General features: G+C 43.3%; 1 protein-coding gene and 1 long non-coding RNA gene across 6 annotated transcripts; both read right to left on the bottom strand.

The window, feature by feature from the left end:
* Positions 1–2014: 2014 nt before the first annotated feature.
* On the bottom strand, positions 2015–7959 carry LOC115778522 (uncharacterized). Of its 5 annotated transcripts, none has more exons than XR_004019838.1 (6): positions 7812–7959; positions 4915–4987; positions 4502–4785; positions 4058–4216; positions 3616–3711; positions 2015–2987 (listed from the first exon to the last, which is right to left on the bottom strand). It is a non-coding gene; the product is annotated as an uncharacterized LOC115778522 (long non-coding RNA). The 5 variants fall into 5 exon arrangements; XR_004019839.1 differs by having other exon boundaries at positions 3616–3708; positions 7812–7958; XR_004019842.1 differs by having other exon boundaries at positions 7801–7932.
* A 1645-nt stretch (positions 7960–9604) lies between these two features.
* LOC115779634 (uncharacterized protein K02A2.6-like) lies at positions 9605–13601 on the bottom strand. The gene is made up of 3 exons (XM_030728393.1): positions 12473–13601; positions 10692–12034; positions 9605–9793 (listed from the first exon to the last, which is right to left on the bottom strand). Exons 1-3 carry the CDS (start codon positions 13599–13601, stop codon positions 9605–9607), a joined length of 2661 nt encoding a protein of 886 aa, XP_030584253.1.
* Positions 13602–18045: the final 4444 nt, after the last annotated feature.

Genomic DNA, 18045 nt, shown 5'->3' with positions numbered 1-18045 from the left:
CGGGCCATTCAGTCCTTGTACAACCACAGTGAGAGCTTGGTCCGTATAGCCGGTAATAAGTCGGATTTGTTTCCTGTGGGTGTTGGACTCCGTCAGGGCTGCCCTTTGTCACCGATTCTGTTCATAATTTTTATGGACAGAATTTCTAGGCGTAGCCAGGTGGCGGAAGGCTTCTTCCTTGGTGGCCTCAGAGTCTCATCTCTGCTTTTTGCAGATGATGCGGTTCTGTTGGCTTCATCAGGGGGGGGCCTCCAGCTCGCAGTGGAACGGTTCGCAGCCGAGTGTGAAGCGGCCGGCATGAGAATCAGCACCTCTAAGTCTGAGGCCATGGTCCTCAGCCGGAAAAGGGTGGAGTGCCATCTCCGGCTCAGGAACGAGTTCTTGCCTCAAGTGGAGGAGTTTAAGTATCTCGGGGTCTTGTTCACGAGTGATGGGCGAAGGGAACGGGAGATCGACAGGCGGATCGGGGCTGCTTCTGCAGTGATGCGGACGCTGCAACGGTCCGTCGTGGTGAAGAGGGAGCTTAGCGTAAAAGCGAAGCTCTCGATTTACCGGTCGATCTACGTTCCTACCCTCACCTATGGTCACGAGCTTTGGGTAGTGACCGAAAGAATAAGATCGCGAATACAAGCGGCAGAAATGAGTTTCCTTCGAAGGGTGGCTGGCCTCTCCCTTAGAGATAAGGTGAGGAGTGCGGCCATCCGGGAGGGGCTCAGAGTAGAGCCGCTGCTCCTCCACATCGAAAGGAGCCAGTTGAGGTGGCTCGGGCATCTGATTAGGATGCCTCCTGGCCGCCTCCTGGGTGAGGTGTTCCGGGCATGTCCCACCGGGAAGAGGCCCCGTGGTAGACCCAGGACACGCTGGAGAGATTATGTATCTCGGCTGGCCTGGGAACGCCTTGGGGTCCCTCCGGATGAGCTGGAGGAGGTGGCTGGGGAGAGGGAAGCTTGGGCTTCTCTGCTTAGGCTTCTGCCCCCGCGACCCGGCCCCGGATAAGCGGAAGAAAATGGATGGATGGATGGATGGATGAATGTTCACGACTGTTTTGATTTTTCCCATTTGTGGTTAATTGCTTTTAAGTGTGCCTAAAATTAGACCTATGCTAGTCGCTCAACCACATGTAATTATTATTCTGGCTTAATCACTACAGTGATTTGAAATGTCTTATACTTAAATGCTTGGCTATTTGTAGCAAAGTGCTGCCATCAGTTTCTATGAAACTATGCAACTCCGGTCCATGCTGCTGACCGTGGTTCTGACCTGGGTTTCCTGTTTGTAAAGCAAGCGATAGACAGGTGACTTGTCTAAGTTTTACCCCGCCTTTATCCCATGATGGCTGGGATAGCCGCCACTCACTCCACAATAAAAAAAAATATATAGTCCAGACCAAAGTTCACCAAATTTTTTTATATCACCAGTTCACATCGAGAAGGCACTTTTTATTGTAAAGTGAAGATCGTATTAGATAGAAATACAAACAATCCGTTGACCCCCCCCCCCCCCCTCCCCCCATGAGCAAGTACTTGGCAAAAGTAGAAAGGAACAATTTTTACTAGGAAGAAACCTCAAGCCAGGCTGAGGGAGGGACTGCCATCCACGGAGAAGAGTTGGGCTGATGGCAAAGAGAGACAGAGGGAGACGGGAAAAAAGACACACTATGGGTGAAAAAGGCAGAGTTAAACTATTCCAAGTTATTAAATAGAGTCTAAGTAAATAAACACACTGGGAGTGAAAAGAAAGGAGTGAAAGAGAAATGTTGAGTGCTTGACGGCAAGCCCCCTCCCCCAGCAGCCTATGCCTATTGCAGCATAACTACACTGTACACCCAAACAAGTTCAGAGTACTCAAAACTTATTTGGAAACCCAATTTTTAAAATTAATATTATTTATTAGTTTACCATACATAATAATATTGATGCAGAGGTACTTATTTTAAAAGAGCTCTAGCAACTCCAAAAATATAAACATACTTATAACTTATTTAAGTACAGAACACTCAAAAAACACAAAAGCCCAACAGTAAAAACTTTTATTGTCATGAAATTCTTTATATTTCTAAGTGCTCTAGCTATCTGTCTTAGATGACATGAAGAAACAAATGTATTCAGATTTTCATTTTCCAAAAACTTACAGATCAGCCCTGCCTCAGAAATCAGGGGGAAATCACTGACACAAAGGAAAACCTGCACATACACAGCACAAGAAAGCACCTCTGCACTCACAAGCAGGACTCCAGACAAAGTGAAACAACTCTTGATGGCTATGGGCAAATGTGGATGATTGTGTAGGAGTGCACGAGAGGCTGTGTGTGTGTGTGTGTGACAGAGAACATGAGGTCTGGTTGTGTCAAATACATTGAGACTGAAAAAACATAAGACTTGATAAAAAAAACAAAAAAACAGAAAACTTACCAAAATAAGAAAGAAATTAAACAATATCTCACAAATTGATCTCCCTTCTTTATCCGTTTCTTTTGGAAACTGTGCAAATTTGAGCCAACTACATATTTGGAGAGCAGGAAATATTAATAAACTTATGTATCAAATGTAAACTGTTTGATTAAAGTCCAATGATGCATTCAGCATAATGTCAAGTCATGGAACTTGAAACCACAAACATATTTGCAGGTGTACATGCATGCAAACAACAAACAGAACAGTTGCACGAAACATTACTTACTCTGTTAGAAACAGTTCATTATTTAGACTGAGAAGTCACGGTTTCAGTTCTTTGCCATCCAGACCCATCAGGATCTTCTGAATGAAGGTCAAAGTGTGAACAGGTTCCCTCGGGCAGTCCAAATGCAACGTGTCAATCCAAACAACAATGTAACTGCATCGGTCCACATGGGGATTTCACTTTTTACATGATCATCTTCCACCACCGTTGCAGTGCTTGCAGGAGTGATGTTAACTGGACTTGTACAACACACGTTCACCGCTGTTACAAGCACAACAGGAGTGTTGATGAGCATCTGTCTTCTCCGGCTGAAAAAGGCACAAAGGAGAGGGTCCAACTGTAAGTTTGCCCTGGAGGCAGATATTACATATGAGCATTTCACAGGTAATTCAAACCTGTAACTACAGCATATTGACAGATAAAGTAAATGGTGGGCATCGTCACTAGTCTGTACCAGACGTAGATTTGAACTGATACTCGGTGCCTTAAATGTTTGTCCTAAATGTCACGCAGCCATCTGTCACCAGATTGAGCTGCAGTCCTGACATCATTACAGAAAAATGTCATAACTCTGTTACTCTTTGCCTGATATTTTTTTAGGCCTAATATTGTTAGTTATTTTTGAAGTTCTACAACGTAACCTGAAGCACACCTTCCCCATCATTTCCTTCCCTGCATTTCAAACTACTTCCCCTAAGTTTGTACAAAGAAACAAAAAAACTAGAGGGACAAATGTTAACTCAATAATAATACAAAAAAAACACCCAGGTTGGCATCTAACTCATACTGAATGTATGTTGTGTGGTGTGTATGCGTACTCATACACACCTACAGGCAAATACTCTAATTCCATGTACACCTACCTACACTCCCTACACACAGGGTTCAGTAGATTGTTGGAAATACTCATTTTTCTGCAAAACTGTAGATACTTACATTCTATGTCTTCAGGAAGTGTGGGTCCCCTTCACACAGGTACACAGGGTGGGCACGAAGGACCGCCAAACATTTCACGCAAACATCTGGAAACTGCTGGAAAGAAAGGCAAAAAGTAAAATGAGGAAAAGCTTTCATGCTTTTGGACACAGTGACTGACGTGGCTGTGCCGCGCTGAAGCCTTATTTTGCTAGTGGAGCAAAAAAAAGAGCCTAAGCCAAAACCACATGTATGTCACAGGAAAATGAGCTCAACATTTTCTAAAAGACATCAATGACAGTAAATTGTTGTTCTGTGTCTATAACTGAATGTGACTTAAAGCAAGTCAGCATGTTTTGGGAGATTATATTGTACACAATATTTATTTTGATGATGACGCTGACACATTTAGACACAGCTGTCCTTAGGAGCTTCATTAGAATAAAGTCATCTGATATCTCACCTGGATCTCATCACGCAGTGTGCCCGATATCTTTCCCGTGCGTGCTGCCTTTTTTCTGTACCGCTACAAAGCCGACAGTCTAGGTGTGCGTTTGTCATAATCAGCATAACACTGGTTACACAGGCTGACATTTGGGATACCGTGGACTTCAGCACAAACCTAAACAAAGCCAGAGACACACAAGGCAAAAGGACAACAGTGGAACAATCATCTGATTAAGAGGCATTATTGTTCATTAAAAAAAAAAAAAAAAGCGAGGGAGGCTGGATGAAACCAAAGAGAAACACTACAGACCGCCTAAATACTGATCCTGAACAGTCCATAAGGGCAACTGCATTATTATTGGAAATAAATATATAAATATTAAAAGATCGAGTCAGTAGAGACAAGGGAAATAGAAAACATGGGTAAAGAGGAACAAAAAAAGTTGAGTGTATGTTTCACCTGTGATTGGATCTGAAGGCCCGGCTGCAGGAAGTCTTTCACCAATGGATGTGCCTGAATGATCTGGTGATGGAGGGCAAAGGTCATCTGCATGAAGTTTTCTATTAACTTCAGGTTTCAGTCACTCTTTTGAACTTCATGTTTCATCTGCAGTCTCATTTCTTCCACACTGCTCTGGTTTTATTCTTGGGGAAAGTTGGGAAGAAAGTTCACTTCAGCTCGTCCGGCTCTTTGGATTTTGAAGCGGGGATGTGCTTTGTTAGGGTGCCTCGTGCTTCTTCTGCCTGAATTGCACAGACATTAAAGACAGGAATTTAGTTAGCCTAGATGCCAAATTTGTGTGTGCATATGAAACAATTAAAACAAACTTAAACTACAGACTAATTACTTTCAAACAAAGATTGTGTTCTTACTTGTGGATTGTCCAGTTTGAAATACTGCTTAAATTCCAGTAGAGAAGTCAGTGTTGTCTGCAATGATTTGATCCTGTGGGAACAGATTAAACAAGGAATATTAAACTAGCCAAGTACACAATTAACAGTCAACATTTATTAGGGCTACCTTTCAAGTGCTAATGCGTCTCACCAATAAGACGATGACCCTGGTGCCCTTTAGGTTTACATGTGCTCATAAATCAGACCAAAAAAAACAAAGACAAAAAGAGTTTCATTTAGTCAGTGACAGTAAACTGGCTCATTCTCTCAGACACAGCTGCACCACAGCTGTCTTGCCAACCACAGTAGTCCACAAATAATGACAATAATGTATATCTTTACCAAGATATACATCTTGGTCTTCTTGGTCAACATTAAACAACGAGGCAAATTAAGCCCATGTCGGTTTATTTAATAATAATAATAATCCCCCCCAAAAAATCGCCTTGTTACTTATCTTAGTACAGTGTGTCATTTGTGTTTCTACAAGGTCACGTGTCACTCAAACGTAAGTACACATACGAGTGTACGCACACTTGTAAGGACACTCCCACCATCGGACAGAGAGCGAGGGTCTGCAAATATGTTGTACATAACTGTAATCAAAATATAAGGTTCTGATGTTTGTTTGCCTTTGTAGGTCGCAGGGAAACGGCGTGTTATATTATGAGACTGCAGTACAACTCTCACAATATAACACGCAGCTACATAGCTACAGAGGCCTTGATAAACCGAGCATGTGCGTGCACTGTCGGTAAGTGTCACTACCAAATTCAAAGGGCGGCAAACAGCGCGCTGGACCGTTTGAATCTCCCCTCAAACTCTGCTGATGTGGCAGAAAATCACAACTGTTTATCTCTTAGTGCACTGACAACAAATGCTACAAGCCCGTCACCTAACACTTAAACACCAGATAAAACTAGAAAATGAGACGAATGAGACACCGACTGTAAAGAGTGGACTACAACATACTGGCAAATGTAAAAACGGTGCAATGACCAAATACTTCTATAATAATGAATTACAATAGTCCACCCTAGAAGTAATAAATGCATGAATGAGCTTTTCAGCATCACTCTGAGAAAGGATGTTTCTAATTTTAGAAATATTGCACAAATGTAAAAAAAAATCAGTCCTACATATTTGTTTAATATGTGCATTGAAGGACATATCCTGGTCAAAAATGACTCCTAGATTTCTCACAGTGTTACTGGAGGCCAAAGTAATGCCATCCAGAGTAAGTATCTGGTTTGACACCATGTTTCTAAGATTTGTGGGGCCGAGCACAAGAACTTCAGTTTGATCTGAATTTAGAAGCAGGAAATTAGAGGTCATCCAGTCCTTTAGGTCTTTAAGACATTCCTGCAGCTTAACTCATTGATGTGTGTCATCTGGCTTCATTGATAGGTAAAGCTGAGTATCATCTGCATAACAATGAAAATTGATGCAATGCTTTCTAATAATACTGCCAAAGGGAAGTGTGTATAATGTAAATAAAATTGGTCCTAGCACAGAACCCCGTGGAACTGCATAATTAACCTTAGTGTGTGGAGAAGACTCCCCATTTACATGAACAAATTGGAGTCTATTAGATAAATATGACTCAAACCACTGCAGTGCAGTACCTTTAATACCTATAGTATGCTCTAATCTCTGTAATAAAATGTTATGATCAACAGTATCAAAGCTGCACTGAGGTCCAACAGGACAAGCACAGAGATGAGTCCACTGTCAGAGGCTGTGAGAAGATCATTGGTAACCTTCACTAATGCTGTTTCTGTACTGTGATGAATTCTGAAACCTGACTGAAACTCTTCAAATAAACCGTTCCTCTGCAGATGATCAGTGAGCTGTTTTACAACTACTCTTTCAAGAGTCTTTGAGAGAAAAGGAAGGTTGGAGATTGGCCTATAATTAGCTAAGACAGCTGGGTCAGTGATGGCTTTTTAAGTAGAGGTTTAATTACAGCCACCTTGAAGGCCTGTGGTACACAGCCAACCAATAAAGACTGATTGATCATTTTTAAGATTGAAGCATCAATAAATGGAAAGACTTGTTTGAACAGTCTAGTAGGAATGGGATCTAATAAACATGTTTCTGGTTTGGAGGAAATAACTATTGAAGTTAACTCTGAAAGATCAACTGGAGCCAAAGAGTCAAAACAAATACCAGCAGTGCTGAAAGCAGCCGAACATGAAGATCAAGATTTGAGATGGTTAAGGATGCTAAAGGAGGCCGAGCAGTAACTAAACATGTGACAGCCAAAAAGTGCAGGAGAGACAGGAGAAGAAGCTATGCTGCTAGCGAGTATGCTGCTAGCGAGTCGGCTAAGAGCTAAGCTACTAGCTGCGCTAAGCTAGCGCATTTCTAAAAACAAAGTGCGGAGCCGAGTCTCCAATTCAGAAAGCCTGGCCTCCAGAGCTACAGACAGACTACATTTATTACAAGTACCGTTACTGCTAAAGGAGGCCGAGCAGTAACTAAACATGTGACAGCCAAAAAGTGCAGGAGAGACAGGAGAAGAAGCTATGCTGCTAGCGAGTCGGCTAAGAGCTAAGCTACTAGCTGCGCTAAGCCAGCGCATTTCTAAAAACAAATAAAGTGAATAATGTAAATACAGGTGATTCAGCAAAGAGTGTGCTCTAGATAAAGGAGGTGAAGATTACACCGAAATATGTTGTTATCCAGACAGATTGAGCTATTCAGATTTAACAGCTAACAGACAGCAAAACACGACTGCTCCCGAACAGGAGCAGGAAGTGATAGAATACCGCAGTGAGAGCCAACACCAAGTGACAGAAATGACTGCTAGCCTTCGGCCAGCGCCACGCAGGAAGAGTAAACGCGGAAGGAGAGTAAAAACACCTTCATCCTACCAGCAGCAGACGGTCCGATCTCTCCCTCCGAAGGCGGACGTCGATGTGAGAGCAGATTTCCGTTCGTTGCGCAGTTACACTCGTGTTTCCTTTGAGATGTTACAACTACAGGATCAAAGCCAGAATTCCAAAGTTCCATTCGAGAAGTCCCCTCTTGATTTTTCAGTCACTCACTGATGCTGCGAGAGCAGCAATTTAACAGCACTCATCCTCGCTGCTGTTTTTGGCTGCAAACATATTTGTTCCTATTTTTTCATTTTCTATCCCAGCCATCATGAGATAAAGGCGGGGTAAAACTTAGACAAGTCACCTGTCTATCGCTTGCTTTACAAACAGGAAACCCAGGTCAGAACCACGGTCAGCACCATGGACATGCATGAATAGTTTCATAGAAACTGGTGGCAGCATTTTGCTACAAATAGCCAAGCATTTAAGTATAAGACATTTTAAATGGCTGCAGTGATTAAACCAGAATAATTACATGTGGTTGAGCAACTAGCATAGGTGTAATTCTGGCACACTTAAAAGAAATTAACCACAAATGGGAAAAATCAGACCAGTCATGAACCTTCCCAGGAGTGGCCAGGCTACCAAAGTTAGTCCAAGAATATATGGATAACCTGTCCAGGAGCTCAGAAAACCCGGAAGATCTACCCCAACATTAATAAGTTAGGGCTGGATCAGGTGATCTGGAAACATCCCTGATTTATGCTGCAGCGGGCCTCGGCTGCTGGGGGCTGCCCATGATGCGCTGAATATACATTTTCAATCACTTATTTTCACTCTGTTTGTACACCACTCTGCATCTAATCATTAGTTATTATTAATCTCTGGCTCTCTTCCACAGCATGTCTGTTGCTCCGTCTCCTTCCCCTCACCCCCAACCAGCTGGTTTTGCCGGAGGTTTCTTCCCGTTAAAAGGAATCCATCCACCGTCACCACGTGCTTGCTCACAGGGGCCCTGTTGACTGTTGGGTTTTCTCTGTAACCATTGTATGATCTTTCTCTTACAGTATAAAACACCTTGAGATGACTGTTGTGATTTGGTGCTATATAAATAAAACTGAGTTGAATAAAACAACTGCAGGCCTCACGTGGAAGGTCAATGGTCACGATTCAACAATAAGAAGAAAAAAAAGTCTAGAGCAAAATTCAGGTCGATTCAACTCAAAGTTATTTTTTCATTTTCTATGAAGGTGCAACAAGTCTGTCCAATTATCTTACATACTCCTCCCTGCAGGGTGGCCAGCAAGTCCAAAACCACTCTGTTCTGCATCACCATTGCACGCAAGGCGCTCAACTCCTGTGAAGTTCCTTTGCCTAAAGTTCTTGTGGCGTTTATCAGACGGAGTAGGGTGTACCTGTTTATCTCGACATGATCCCGAACCAGTCTGACTCCGACCCATGAAAATAGGCTCTGTCCTATCTTTTCCCCGGTTCCCCATATTCTCCATTCCTTGGGAACATCCTCGACCCGTCCAGTCACTTCACGGTGGTGCCTGCTGGTTGTGCTTGTTCTTTGCATAAAGAACACGTGGTCTGATAATGATGCTATGCTGCACAGTTCATTTCAGTCTGGTGGTAAGGAGACATTTGCTTGGTGTCCACATACAAAATACCAGTCCATCAGTACCCGGGTTCCTTTAGGCCCAGGGTGCAGATCCTGTTCCACGTGGTCATTGTATGTGAATGAGCCATCCCTATTTAGTGGGGGATTCAGTTGTTTTCTTCACGGGTTTGAGATGAAGGTGGCCTAGGGCTCGCCCCCCCCTTTGTACCCCGACTTCTGTCCCCTACTCAGCGTTGGTTGGCTCAATCCTTTTGCACTGGCTGAGGTGTATCCACGTGGACCTCTCTGCTATTTTGACCGCAGTCGGTGTGGTCAGTAGTACTTTGTAGGGTCTGTCCCACTGGGGTTGGTTCCAGCACTTCTTTTTGATCACTCTGACCAGGACCCAGTCTCCCACCGCCACCGGGTGTTCCTGTTGAGAAGCAGAAGAGCCTTCCGGCAGTTTATTTATATCAACAACCTTTTTGCTTTGAAACAATTTTCTCATCCAATCACTCAAGTCTGTCTCTTCCTCTGCTTGTTGTTCTTCTGTGTACACCGGGAGTCTAAAAGGTCGGCCAAACAATGTACACAGGCCTAAAAAGGCCGTCATTTGCTTCTTGGTTTGTGGTTTAGGTGTTTGTGCTAGTGCTGTGTGTGTGTGTGTGTGTGTGTGTGTGTGTGTGTGTGTGTGTGTGTGTGTGTGTGTGTGTGTGTGTGTGTGTGTGTGTGTGTGTGTGTGAGTGATATCTCACTCCCCTTCTCTGCTGATCAAGCAACTCGCCCTCATCTGACTTGTCTGAAGTCCTCCTCTCCAATTAGTGTGACACAGTGTGGTTAGTCACCAGTTGTGGACATTCATTTCACCAATGGCCCGTCAGGCTGCAGTTGTAACATCTGTCATCTCGATGCACCTAGTGGCAACTGTTCAGTACAGAGTCTGTTGTGTCTTTACTCCCACATAGTGACATGAACATATGATCCAACACGGAGGTAGATTGAACATGACTTTACTTAACTTCACGGTAGACTCACAGAGAACATATCACTGCGCTGGCAGATAACCTATAGGTGAACTCAGTAACAAGGGGAGTGGTTCCACTGAAGTAAATAGATCCACTTTATATACTACACTCCTCCCCTTGTAGATTAATGCTACATAACTAAAGTAACATACAACATTGCCCATGCATTTGACACAATCTGTTATTCAGTTGACATATGTTGAAACTTTTTTTTTTTTTTAGATTGTGTCCATAAGTCACATTAGTAACTCACAAATCCAATCTTTTCAGTGGTGCCCTGAGTCGTTCAGGGTTACGTCTCAGAACTTGTGGAGTGCTCTCTGTAGGGGGCACTTCCTCTGTAACTGTGGGTGTTACTATACTGTGGTCGAAGTCGGTCCCAGGATCAGTTGGATGTGTCGGTCGCTCCGGCGTCCGTGGTTGAGCAGTCAACAGCTGATCCACATGACGTCTCCATGTATGCTCGCCAGTGTCCACCTCGTACATCAGAGGACTGCACCTAGTGACTATCTTTCCAGGCGTCCACTTATCCCCGCGGTAGTTACGAGCCAGTACCTGCTGTCCTACATCGAAGCTTCTTGCCGTTTCACTTGAAAAACTGCTGAACTGTTTATTCTGCACTTCTCCTCTCAGGTTCGGCTTTAGAAGGTCAATGCGAGATCTCAGCTGTCTGTTCATAAACAGCATTGCAGGTGTCTGATTGGTTGTTGCATGGATAGAATTTCGGTACACCAGGAGGAAATTGTCAATTTTGTGTTGAAGAGAGATATCTTCTTTTGTCATTGCCTTTATGGACTTTTTGAATGTTTGTACGAACCGTTCTGCTAACCCGTTTGTTGCTGGATGGTGAGGTGCTGACTTGAAATGCTTGATACCATTCCTTTTTATGAAATCCTGAAACTCCTCAGAAGTATACTGTGGGCCATTGTCACTCACAATTTGCTCAGGCAGGCCATTCCTGGCGAAGATGGTTCTCAGGATGGAAATAGTCTTTTCGGACGTTGTTGATTTCATTTGAACTACTTCTGGCCATTTTGAGTGAGCGTCCACAGCTATGAGAAACATAGAGTTCATGAACGGGCCAGCAAAATCAATGTGCACTCTCTGCCAGGGTGCAGACGGCCATTCCCATGGGTGTAGGGGAGCCTGTGGTGGTGCGTTTTGAATGCTCTGGCATCCTAGGCAGGTTTTGGTGATGTCCTCAATTTGTTTATCTATCCCTGGCCACCATACATAGCTACGGGCCAGGCTTTTCATCTTCACCGTACCTACGTGACCCTCATGTAGACTGTCCAACACTCTGGTGCGAAGCTTGGGGGGCACTACCACACGTGATCCACACATTAATGTTCCCTGGCAAACTGACAGCTGATCACGTCTTGCCGAGAACTCAGGAAAACATGAATTCCCATGGCCCGGCCAGCCTTGTACTGTGATGTCATACACCTGGGACAGTGTTGGGTCATTCCGCGTTTCGTTTCTTTTCTTTTCTTTAGATGGAATTTCTTCCACATGTGTTGACAGTGGGAGGCGTGACAACCCATCAGCATTGCAATGTTGTTTAGTCCCCTTGAACTCAATGTCATACGAGTGTGCTCCTAAGAACAGGGCCCATCGCTGTAGTCGTGCGGCTGACATCACTGGGACTCCTTTCCGTGGATTGAATATTGACACTAGGGGCTGATGATCAGTCACTAAGGTAAACCTTCGGCCATAGAGGTACTGGTGGAACTTTTTGATACCCCATACTAGGCTAAGGGCTTCCCTGTCTATCTGTGCATAATTGCGTTCGGCACTTGAAAGGGACCTTGAGGCGTATGCAACTGGGCGTTCAAGTCCATTAACCATTGTGTGCGATAAGACAGCACCAATGCCGTAAAGGGACGCGTCACATGCTAGACGGATGGGTCTGGATGGATCATAGTGGGTAAGTAGCTTATCAGATGTTATTAGTCTTTTTGTTTCTGCAAATGCCTTTTTGCATTTTTCAGACCAACGCCATTCCGCTCCTGTCTGCAGAAGCGCATTTAGTGGATACAGCACTGAAGCAAGGTTTGGTAGAAACTTGTGGTAGTAGTTGACGAGACCCAGGTATGATCTCAGTTGCGACACATTTTCAGGTGTAGGTGCTTTCAGCACTGCCTCAATTTTCTCTTGTAACTTATGTAAGCCGTGCTTGTCGATGACATGTCCACAGTATGAGATTTCACTTTTGAAAAACTCACATTTCTCTCTCTTTGCGCGTAGACCGTACTCATTCAGCCTGGTGAGTACTTTGCTCAGGTTCTGGAAGTGATCATCATCATCTTTTCCCGTTATGATAATATCATCCAGGTAGCATTGTGTTCCAGGAATATCCTGGAGCACTTGATTCATGGCTCTTTGCCAGATGGCTGGAGCTGAAGCAACACCAAACACAAGTCGATTATATTGGTAAAGGCCTTTATGAGTGTTGATGGTTAGGAACTTTTTGCTTGACTCCTCCACTTCCATCTGGAGATAGGCCTGTGACAAGTCGATCTTTGAAAACCTCTCCCCACCAGCCAATGATGAGAAGATGTCTTCGATGCGTGGAAGGGGGTACTGTACTGTGCGCAGCACCGGATTAATGCTCACCTTGAAGTCCCCACATATACGCACTTCACATTTACCCTTCTTCATCACGGGAACAATGGGCGTAGCCCAATCACTCCAGTCAACCTTTGAGAGAATGCCGAATGCCTCCAAATTCTGCAGTTCGGCATCTATCTTGGGACGTAGGGCGTACGGGACTGGGCGCGCTTTGTGAAATTTCGGGTTGGCATCTTTTTGAAGTTCAATTTTGGCCTTCAGGTGTTTAAGTTTACCAATGCCTTTCTTAAACACGTGTGCATTAGCCTCCAACAACTGTGACAGTCTCTGATCAGAGCTGGGGATGGAGCTCTTGGGGTTTGTCGAGATATTTAGGGCTTTTATTGCATGCCAGTCAAGCTGAATTCTTCTTAGCCATTCACGTCCTAGTAAAGCTGGGCCTGTGGTTTTCAGGACATAGAGCTCTAACTTGTGTGTTTGATCACCATAGGCCACATCCACTTTAAGTTTTCCTTTGGGTGACACCTTTTCACCTGTGTACGTTTTTAACATCACTGATGTCTTTTTCAGTGGTAAGTGAGAAAACAGCCTGTCATAGTCAGTCTCAGAGATAACTGACAAGGCTGAACCCGTGTCCAGTTCCATTTTAAGTTTCACTCCAGACACTGTTGTCGTGACCCATATTATTTTCCGGTCTTTTTCAGTTATGCTATGCAGCTCTAAGCATGATAAATCATCTTCCTCACTGCTGTTTGTGTTGTCTGAATGTTCTGTTACTTTGTGCATTCCATTTGCTTTGACCTTTGATTTAGGTTTAAAACCTTTGTTCTTTCCAGGTTTTTTCTTTTGGGTATTAGTTTGGTCTGTTTTGCATGCTCTTTCTATGTGGCCTTGTTTATGGCATTTCCTACATGTCTTTTCCTTGAACCAGCATTCGTTTGCATGGTGAGAGGATTTACCACACCTGTAGCATTTTTGCTTTTTCCCATTCAGAGACATTTGATGCACTTCGTTTTCAAGGGTTTTCTTCTGTAGCTCTGATGCACCTTTAGCTGCTGTTTCCATTGAGATAGCGAGTTCTAGTGCTTTCTTCAAATCTAGCTCTTTTTCTGACAATAGCCTTTTTTGTGTGCTTGTACAATGAATGCCACATACCAATCGATCTCTTAAGGCATCGTTAAGTCCATCTTTAAAGTCACAATGCTGCGAGAGTTTGCGCAGTTCGGCCATATACTCAGATATGCTTTCATCCTGTGTTTGGTTCCGTTTATGAAATCTGAATCTTTCTGCTATCGCTAGTGGTGCGGGGTTTAAGTGCTTCTGCAACGTCTCAACGATGTCTTTGTATGACTTGCTCGATGGTTTCGCAGGGCTCAGGAGATTACGCAGTAGACTGTAAGTTTTAGCTCCCATTAGACTGAGGAGAACGGGACCTTTTTTGTCATCCCCGATATCATTAGCATCGCAGTATAACTCCACTCGCTCTATGTATGATTCCCAGTCTTCACTTGAGCTATCAAACTCCTCAACTTTCCCAACGTAAGCCATTTTGGACATGAAGTGCAAATCTTATCCGTTTATCCTTTCACTGTGTGCTATGCACTGTTACTCACGGATCCTTTGCTAGGTTTCGTTCCGTCGTTTCTCCGTCCCCTTGGTCTTAATTTTCCGTTTCATGTAGTTATTTAGGGTCCGGTTTTACTCATCGCCAATTTGTTGTGTCTTTACTCCCACATAGTGACATGAACATATGATCCAACACGGAGGTAGATTGAACATGACTTTACTTAACTTCACGGTAGACTCACAGAGAACATATCACTGCGCTGGCAGATAACCTATAGGTGAACTCAGTAACAAGGGGAGTGGTTCCACTGAAGTAAATAGATCCACTTTATATACTACAGAGTCAATGTTTCTGTTCTTTGTCAACATCTTATTTGTCCTTTTTTCTTCTGGTTCTTCTTCTTCTGATTAACCATCTCCTGCGCATGTTGCACATGACACTCAGTTCAGTGTGACGGCTGTCACACTTCAGGTCTCTGCTCTGAGCAGCCTATCTTATCTGTCTCCATACAGGAGAGCGCAGTGTTGAGGGCTCTTCTGAGGTGGAGCTGTTCTGCATGTCTGCAGGTTGTGGTGCAGCAGCGACTCAATGAAGAGGTGGAGGTGGTGGATCTCATGTTTACGGACAATCATTCTGGTCTGGACAATGTCTGATCGGAGGGCAGGAGTCCAGATCTGGGTCAGAGATTTTCAGCGCTTATAAATTTGCCTGCAAAAAGGGCATAGAGAGATGAGGTATCACAAGTAACAACAAATGGAGGTGGCCCCAAAACCGCCACTCCATTAATTAGGGCATCAGCTGTTCTGCCGCTCAAAACTCCACTAATATCGCGCTCTCCGCAGAGTTCTTTAACTATTAATTTTCTACTCCTGCGTTCCCATCTCCATTTTTTCCTAGTGAGACGTCTCTCACAGGTTCTTCTACGTGTAACAAAACAGAGAAAAAGGACACGTTCAAGGAGGCCTAATCACCTTAGGTTAAACAACACAATTTGTCTTTAACCTCTTTTACACGTGACCCAGTCTGCGTGCCACCCATTCGCCGATGGGTGTTACCCTTTTAAGCAGACTCCCAATGTCTATTCAACCCCGACAGTAACAGATGCAATTTTAATTTACTTTTTTTTTTGTCAAATTTATCTTTTACCCCAATTCCTATTTTAAATTATTTGGAATCTTTCTCACTCAATATGTGTTACGGCCGTGCCTCTAAGGCAGGGTCCTTGAATCCAGGCAGGTGTCCAGCAAAGGGTGAAAATTCGAGTTCCTCCGTAATTTGCAAATGCAGGAGGACTGAAGCATTTTTTTTCTGTCTTTGGGGGATTTTTATACCCCGCAGCTCGCACCCCTGGGGGTCGTTTCAGTGGTCTTCTGGATAACACGGCTATTCCTGCGCCTTCCTGATTTTCTGGTCTATTAAAATTACTTACAGCTTTGGAGAGGACTTCTGATGCTATATTCTTTGCTGCTGTCTTGAGGTGGGGCTGGGCCACACTGAAACCTCTTTTAACAAAGGGGGCTTACAAATCTGAACAGTTTAGCAAACATGGAGGCCAATCCCCTTCCATACATCACAGGGGCCCCACTAAACCCAGGCAGACCATGCCCTGCCTGTGCCTGATAATATACTATAAACCTATTATTATCAGCGATCATTTTTGAAAAGCTGGAGGTTTTTGGCAGGTCTGAAATGTAATTTCACAATTGTCTTTCCATAAGTGAACTTCACAGGTTTGTTCTGATCGGTTTTGATTTCAGTTTAAATCGTCTCCAAATGATTTTTAGAAACAGCCACGTAATCAGGCTTATGGTAACACTGTGTTACGATGTCCCCCTATTCACCTTCCACTCTAACAGTGCGCAGTAAAGGAACATAAGAATCGCCTACCAGCTGCAGTCTAACAACGTCAGAATAACAATAATAACAATAACAGAATAACAATAATGGTGGTAACTACCAGCATTTATATCCGCCGGGAATGGCGCAACATTGTCACACTTCCACCAGCTACCTGAATGTAAACCAAGCATGTAAGACAGTGGAGGCTGTACTTGTATGTGAAACAAATTATTACCTAAAAATTCAAATTTTCTCTGTAAGGGGTTAAATCTTATCTTGGTCTCTGGGTCAATTTTGCGTAGAACCCCCTCCAGCTCAGCTCTCAGCTTGCCGAGGTCTGAATAAAAGCCTCCATGTAAATATGCTTCATGAACAGGTGGTTGTTTTTGGTGTGGTGTTGTTCTCTTTCTCCACTGGAAAAATGCAACTTTGTCAGGTAGATTCAACCAGGTTCTAGGATATGAAATCTCTGTTAATGCCACCTGCCAGTCACCGTCTAAATCCAGATGAGTAGCAAGATCAACTCTAAAGCTGGAGCTTGTATTATTCATGAAAACATCCATACTTGCATTTGAAGGTAGTGTGACATAAAAACTTTGATTTGGTCGAGTCATTCTGAGGTTTTACAAGGATCCACTGACAACTTTAATTCTTTCACTCCGGTTTTAAGGTCCTTTTCTTTAATCCAACTGTTAAATTTAGAAGGCCAGTTCCTCCATTTAACCAAAATCTCTCACCCCCCTATTTGCGTTTAGCTAATAGTTTTTTCACATGATAGAGTTTGTCTTTGCCGACCTTAATCCTTTGTAGTTCTTGCTCATAAAATGATCCTGTAATGTCGTCACCATCATAATCTTTAATTTTATAGACAGGTGGTGTAGTCGGAATACATTTGGCCACAGAAAAGATTTCACTAGTCCAGCCCTGTTCATATCTCTTGTCAAATACACTGCAAACTTTGGACAGTCTAACTAAATCTCCCTCTTTAAATTTCATGTTCACCTTCTGTGTGTGTGGAAAAGAACCATACAAATTTTTAAATACCAGGGGTGTGTTTACAGAATTTACTTGATTAGGGGTCATTTTAATAGATTTGTGATAACTGTTGTTATAACTGATCAATAAGTCTGGTAATACATCGATATACCTAAATGTAATGAATGCTGTAAAATATGTATAATGTACATTTTAGATTTAGGGGTTCTGTTAAAACGCTCCACAACAGAGGCTTTGAGCTCGCTTGCGGTCGAAAAATGATTAATACCTTTTTTTTTTTAAACTTCTGGAAAGCGATATTAAAAAATTCACCCCCCCTTTTCAGTTTGTAACTTCTCCGGAATACCACTTTGCTTCAAAATGTTGGCAAAAACACGAGCCACCTCAGCCCTTGGTTTTGTTTTTAAAGGAGCAGCATATGCTTTTTTGGAAAAAACATCAATAACTGTTAATAGATATTTAAACCCCTTATTGTGTTTCCCCAAATGTTGCATGTCGCAAATATCTGCTTGGAATTGATTCAAGGGCCACAGAACAAAAACTCTATTTCTGGGGAACTTAATTCTTGCAGGTTTATGCAGTGTGTAGGCATCCTCCCCTGAGAGGAAGTCTTCCACCTGCTTCTTATTGAAATGAGCACCTGATTCTTCTGTACACCCCGGAGCAGTTTCTCGACACTCCAAAAGC

The sequence above is a fragment of the Archocentrus centrarchus genome, chromosome 4, assembly GCF_007364275.1.
Source record: "Archocentrus centrarchus isolate MPI-CPG fArcCen1 chromosome 4, fArcCen1, whole genome shotgun sequence".
Lineage (NCBI taxonomy): Eukaryota > Metazoa > Chordata > Actinopteri > Cichliformes > Cichlidae > Archocentrus > Archocentrus centrarchus.
This window is presented reverse-complemented; position numbering and strand designations above follow the sequence as displayed.

Excerpts from the sequence above, each read along its gene's own strand:
- LOC115779634 (XM_030728393.1), bottom strand. The coding sequence starts at position 13,601 with ATGGAACTGGACACGGGTTCAGCCTTGTCAGTTATCTCTGAGACTGAC. Across the intron at positions 12,035-12,472 it reads GCAACTGAGATCATACCTGG|GAGTCCCAGTGATGTCAGCC; the intron begins GTCTCGTCAACT and ends ATCCACGGAAAG. Across the intron at positions 9,794-10,691 it reads CTACAGAGAGCACTCCACAA|GAACACCCGGTGGCGGTGGG; the intron begins GTTCTGAGACGT and ends GCTTCTCAACAG.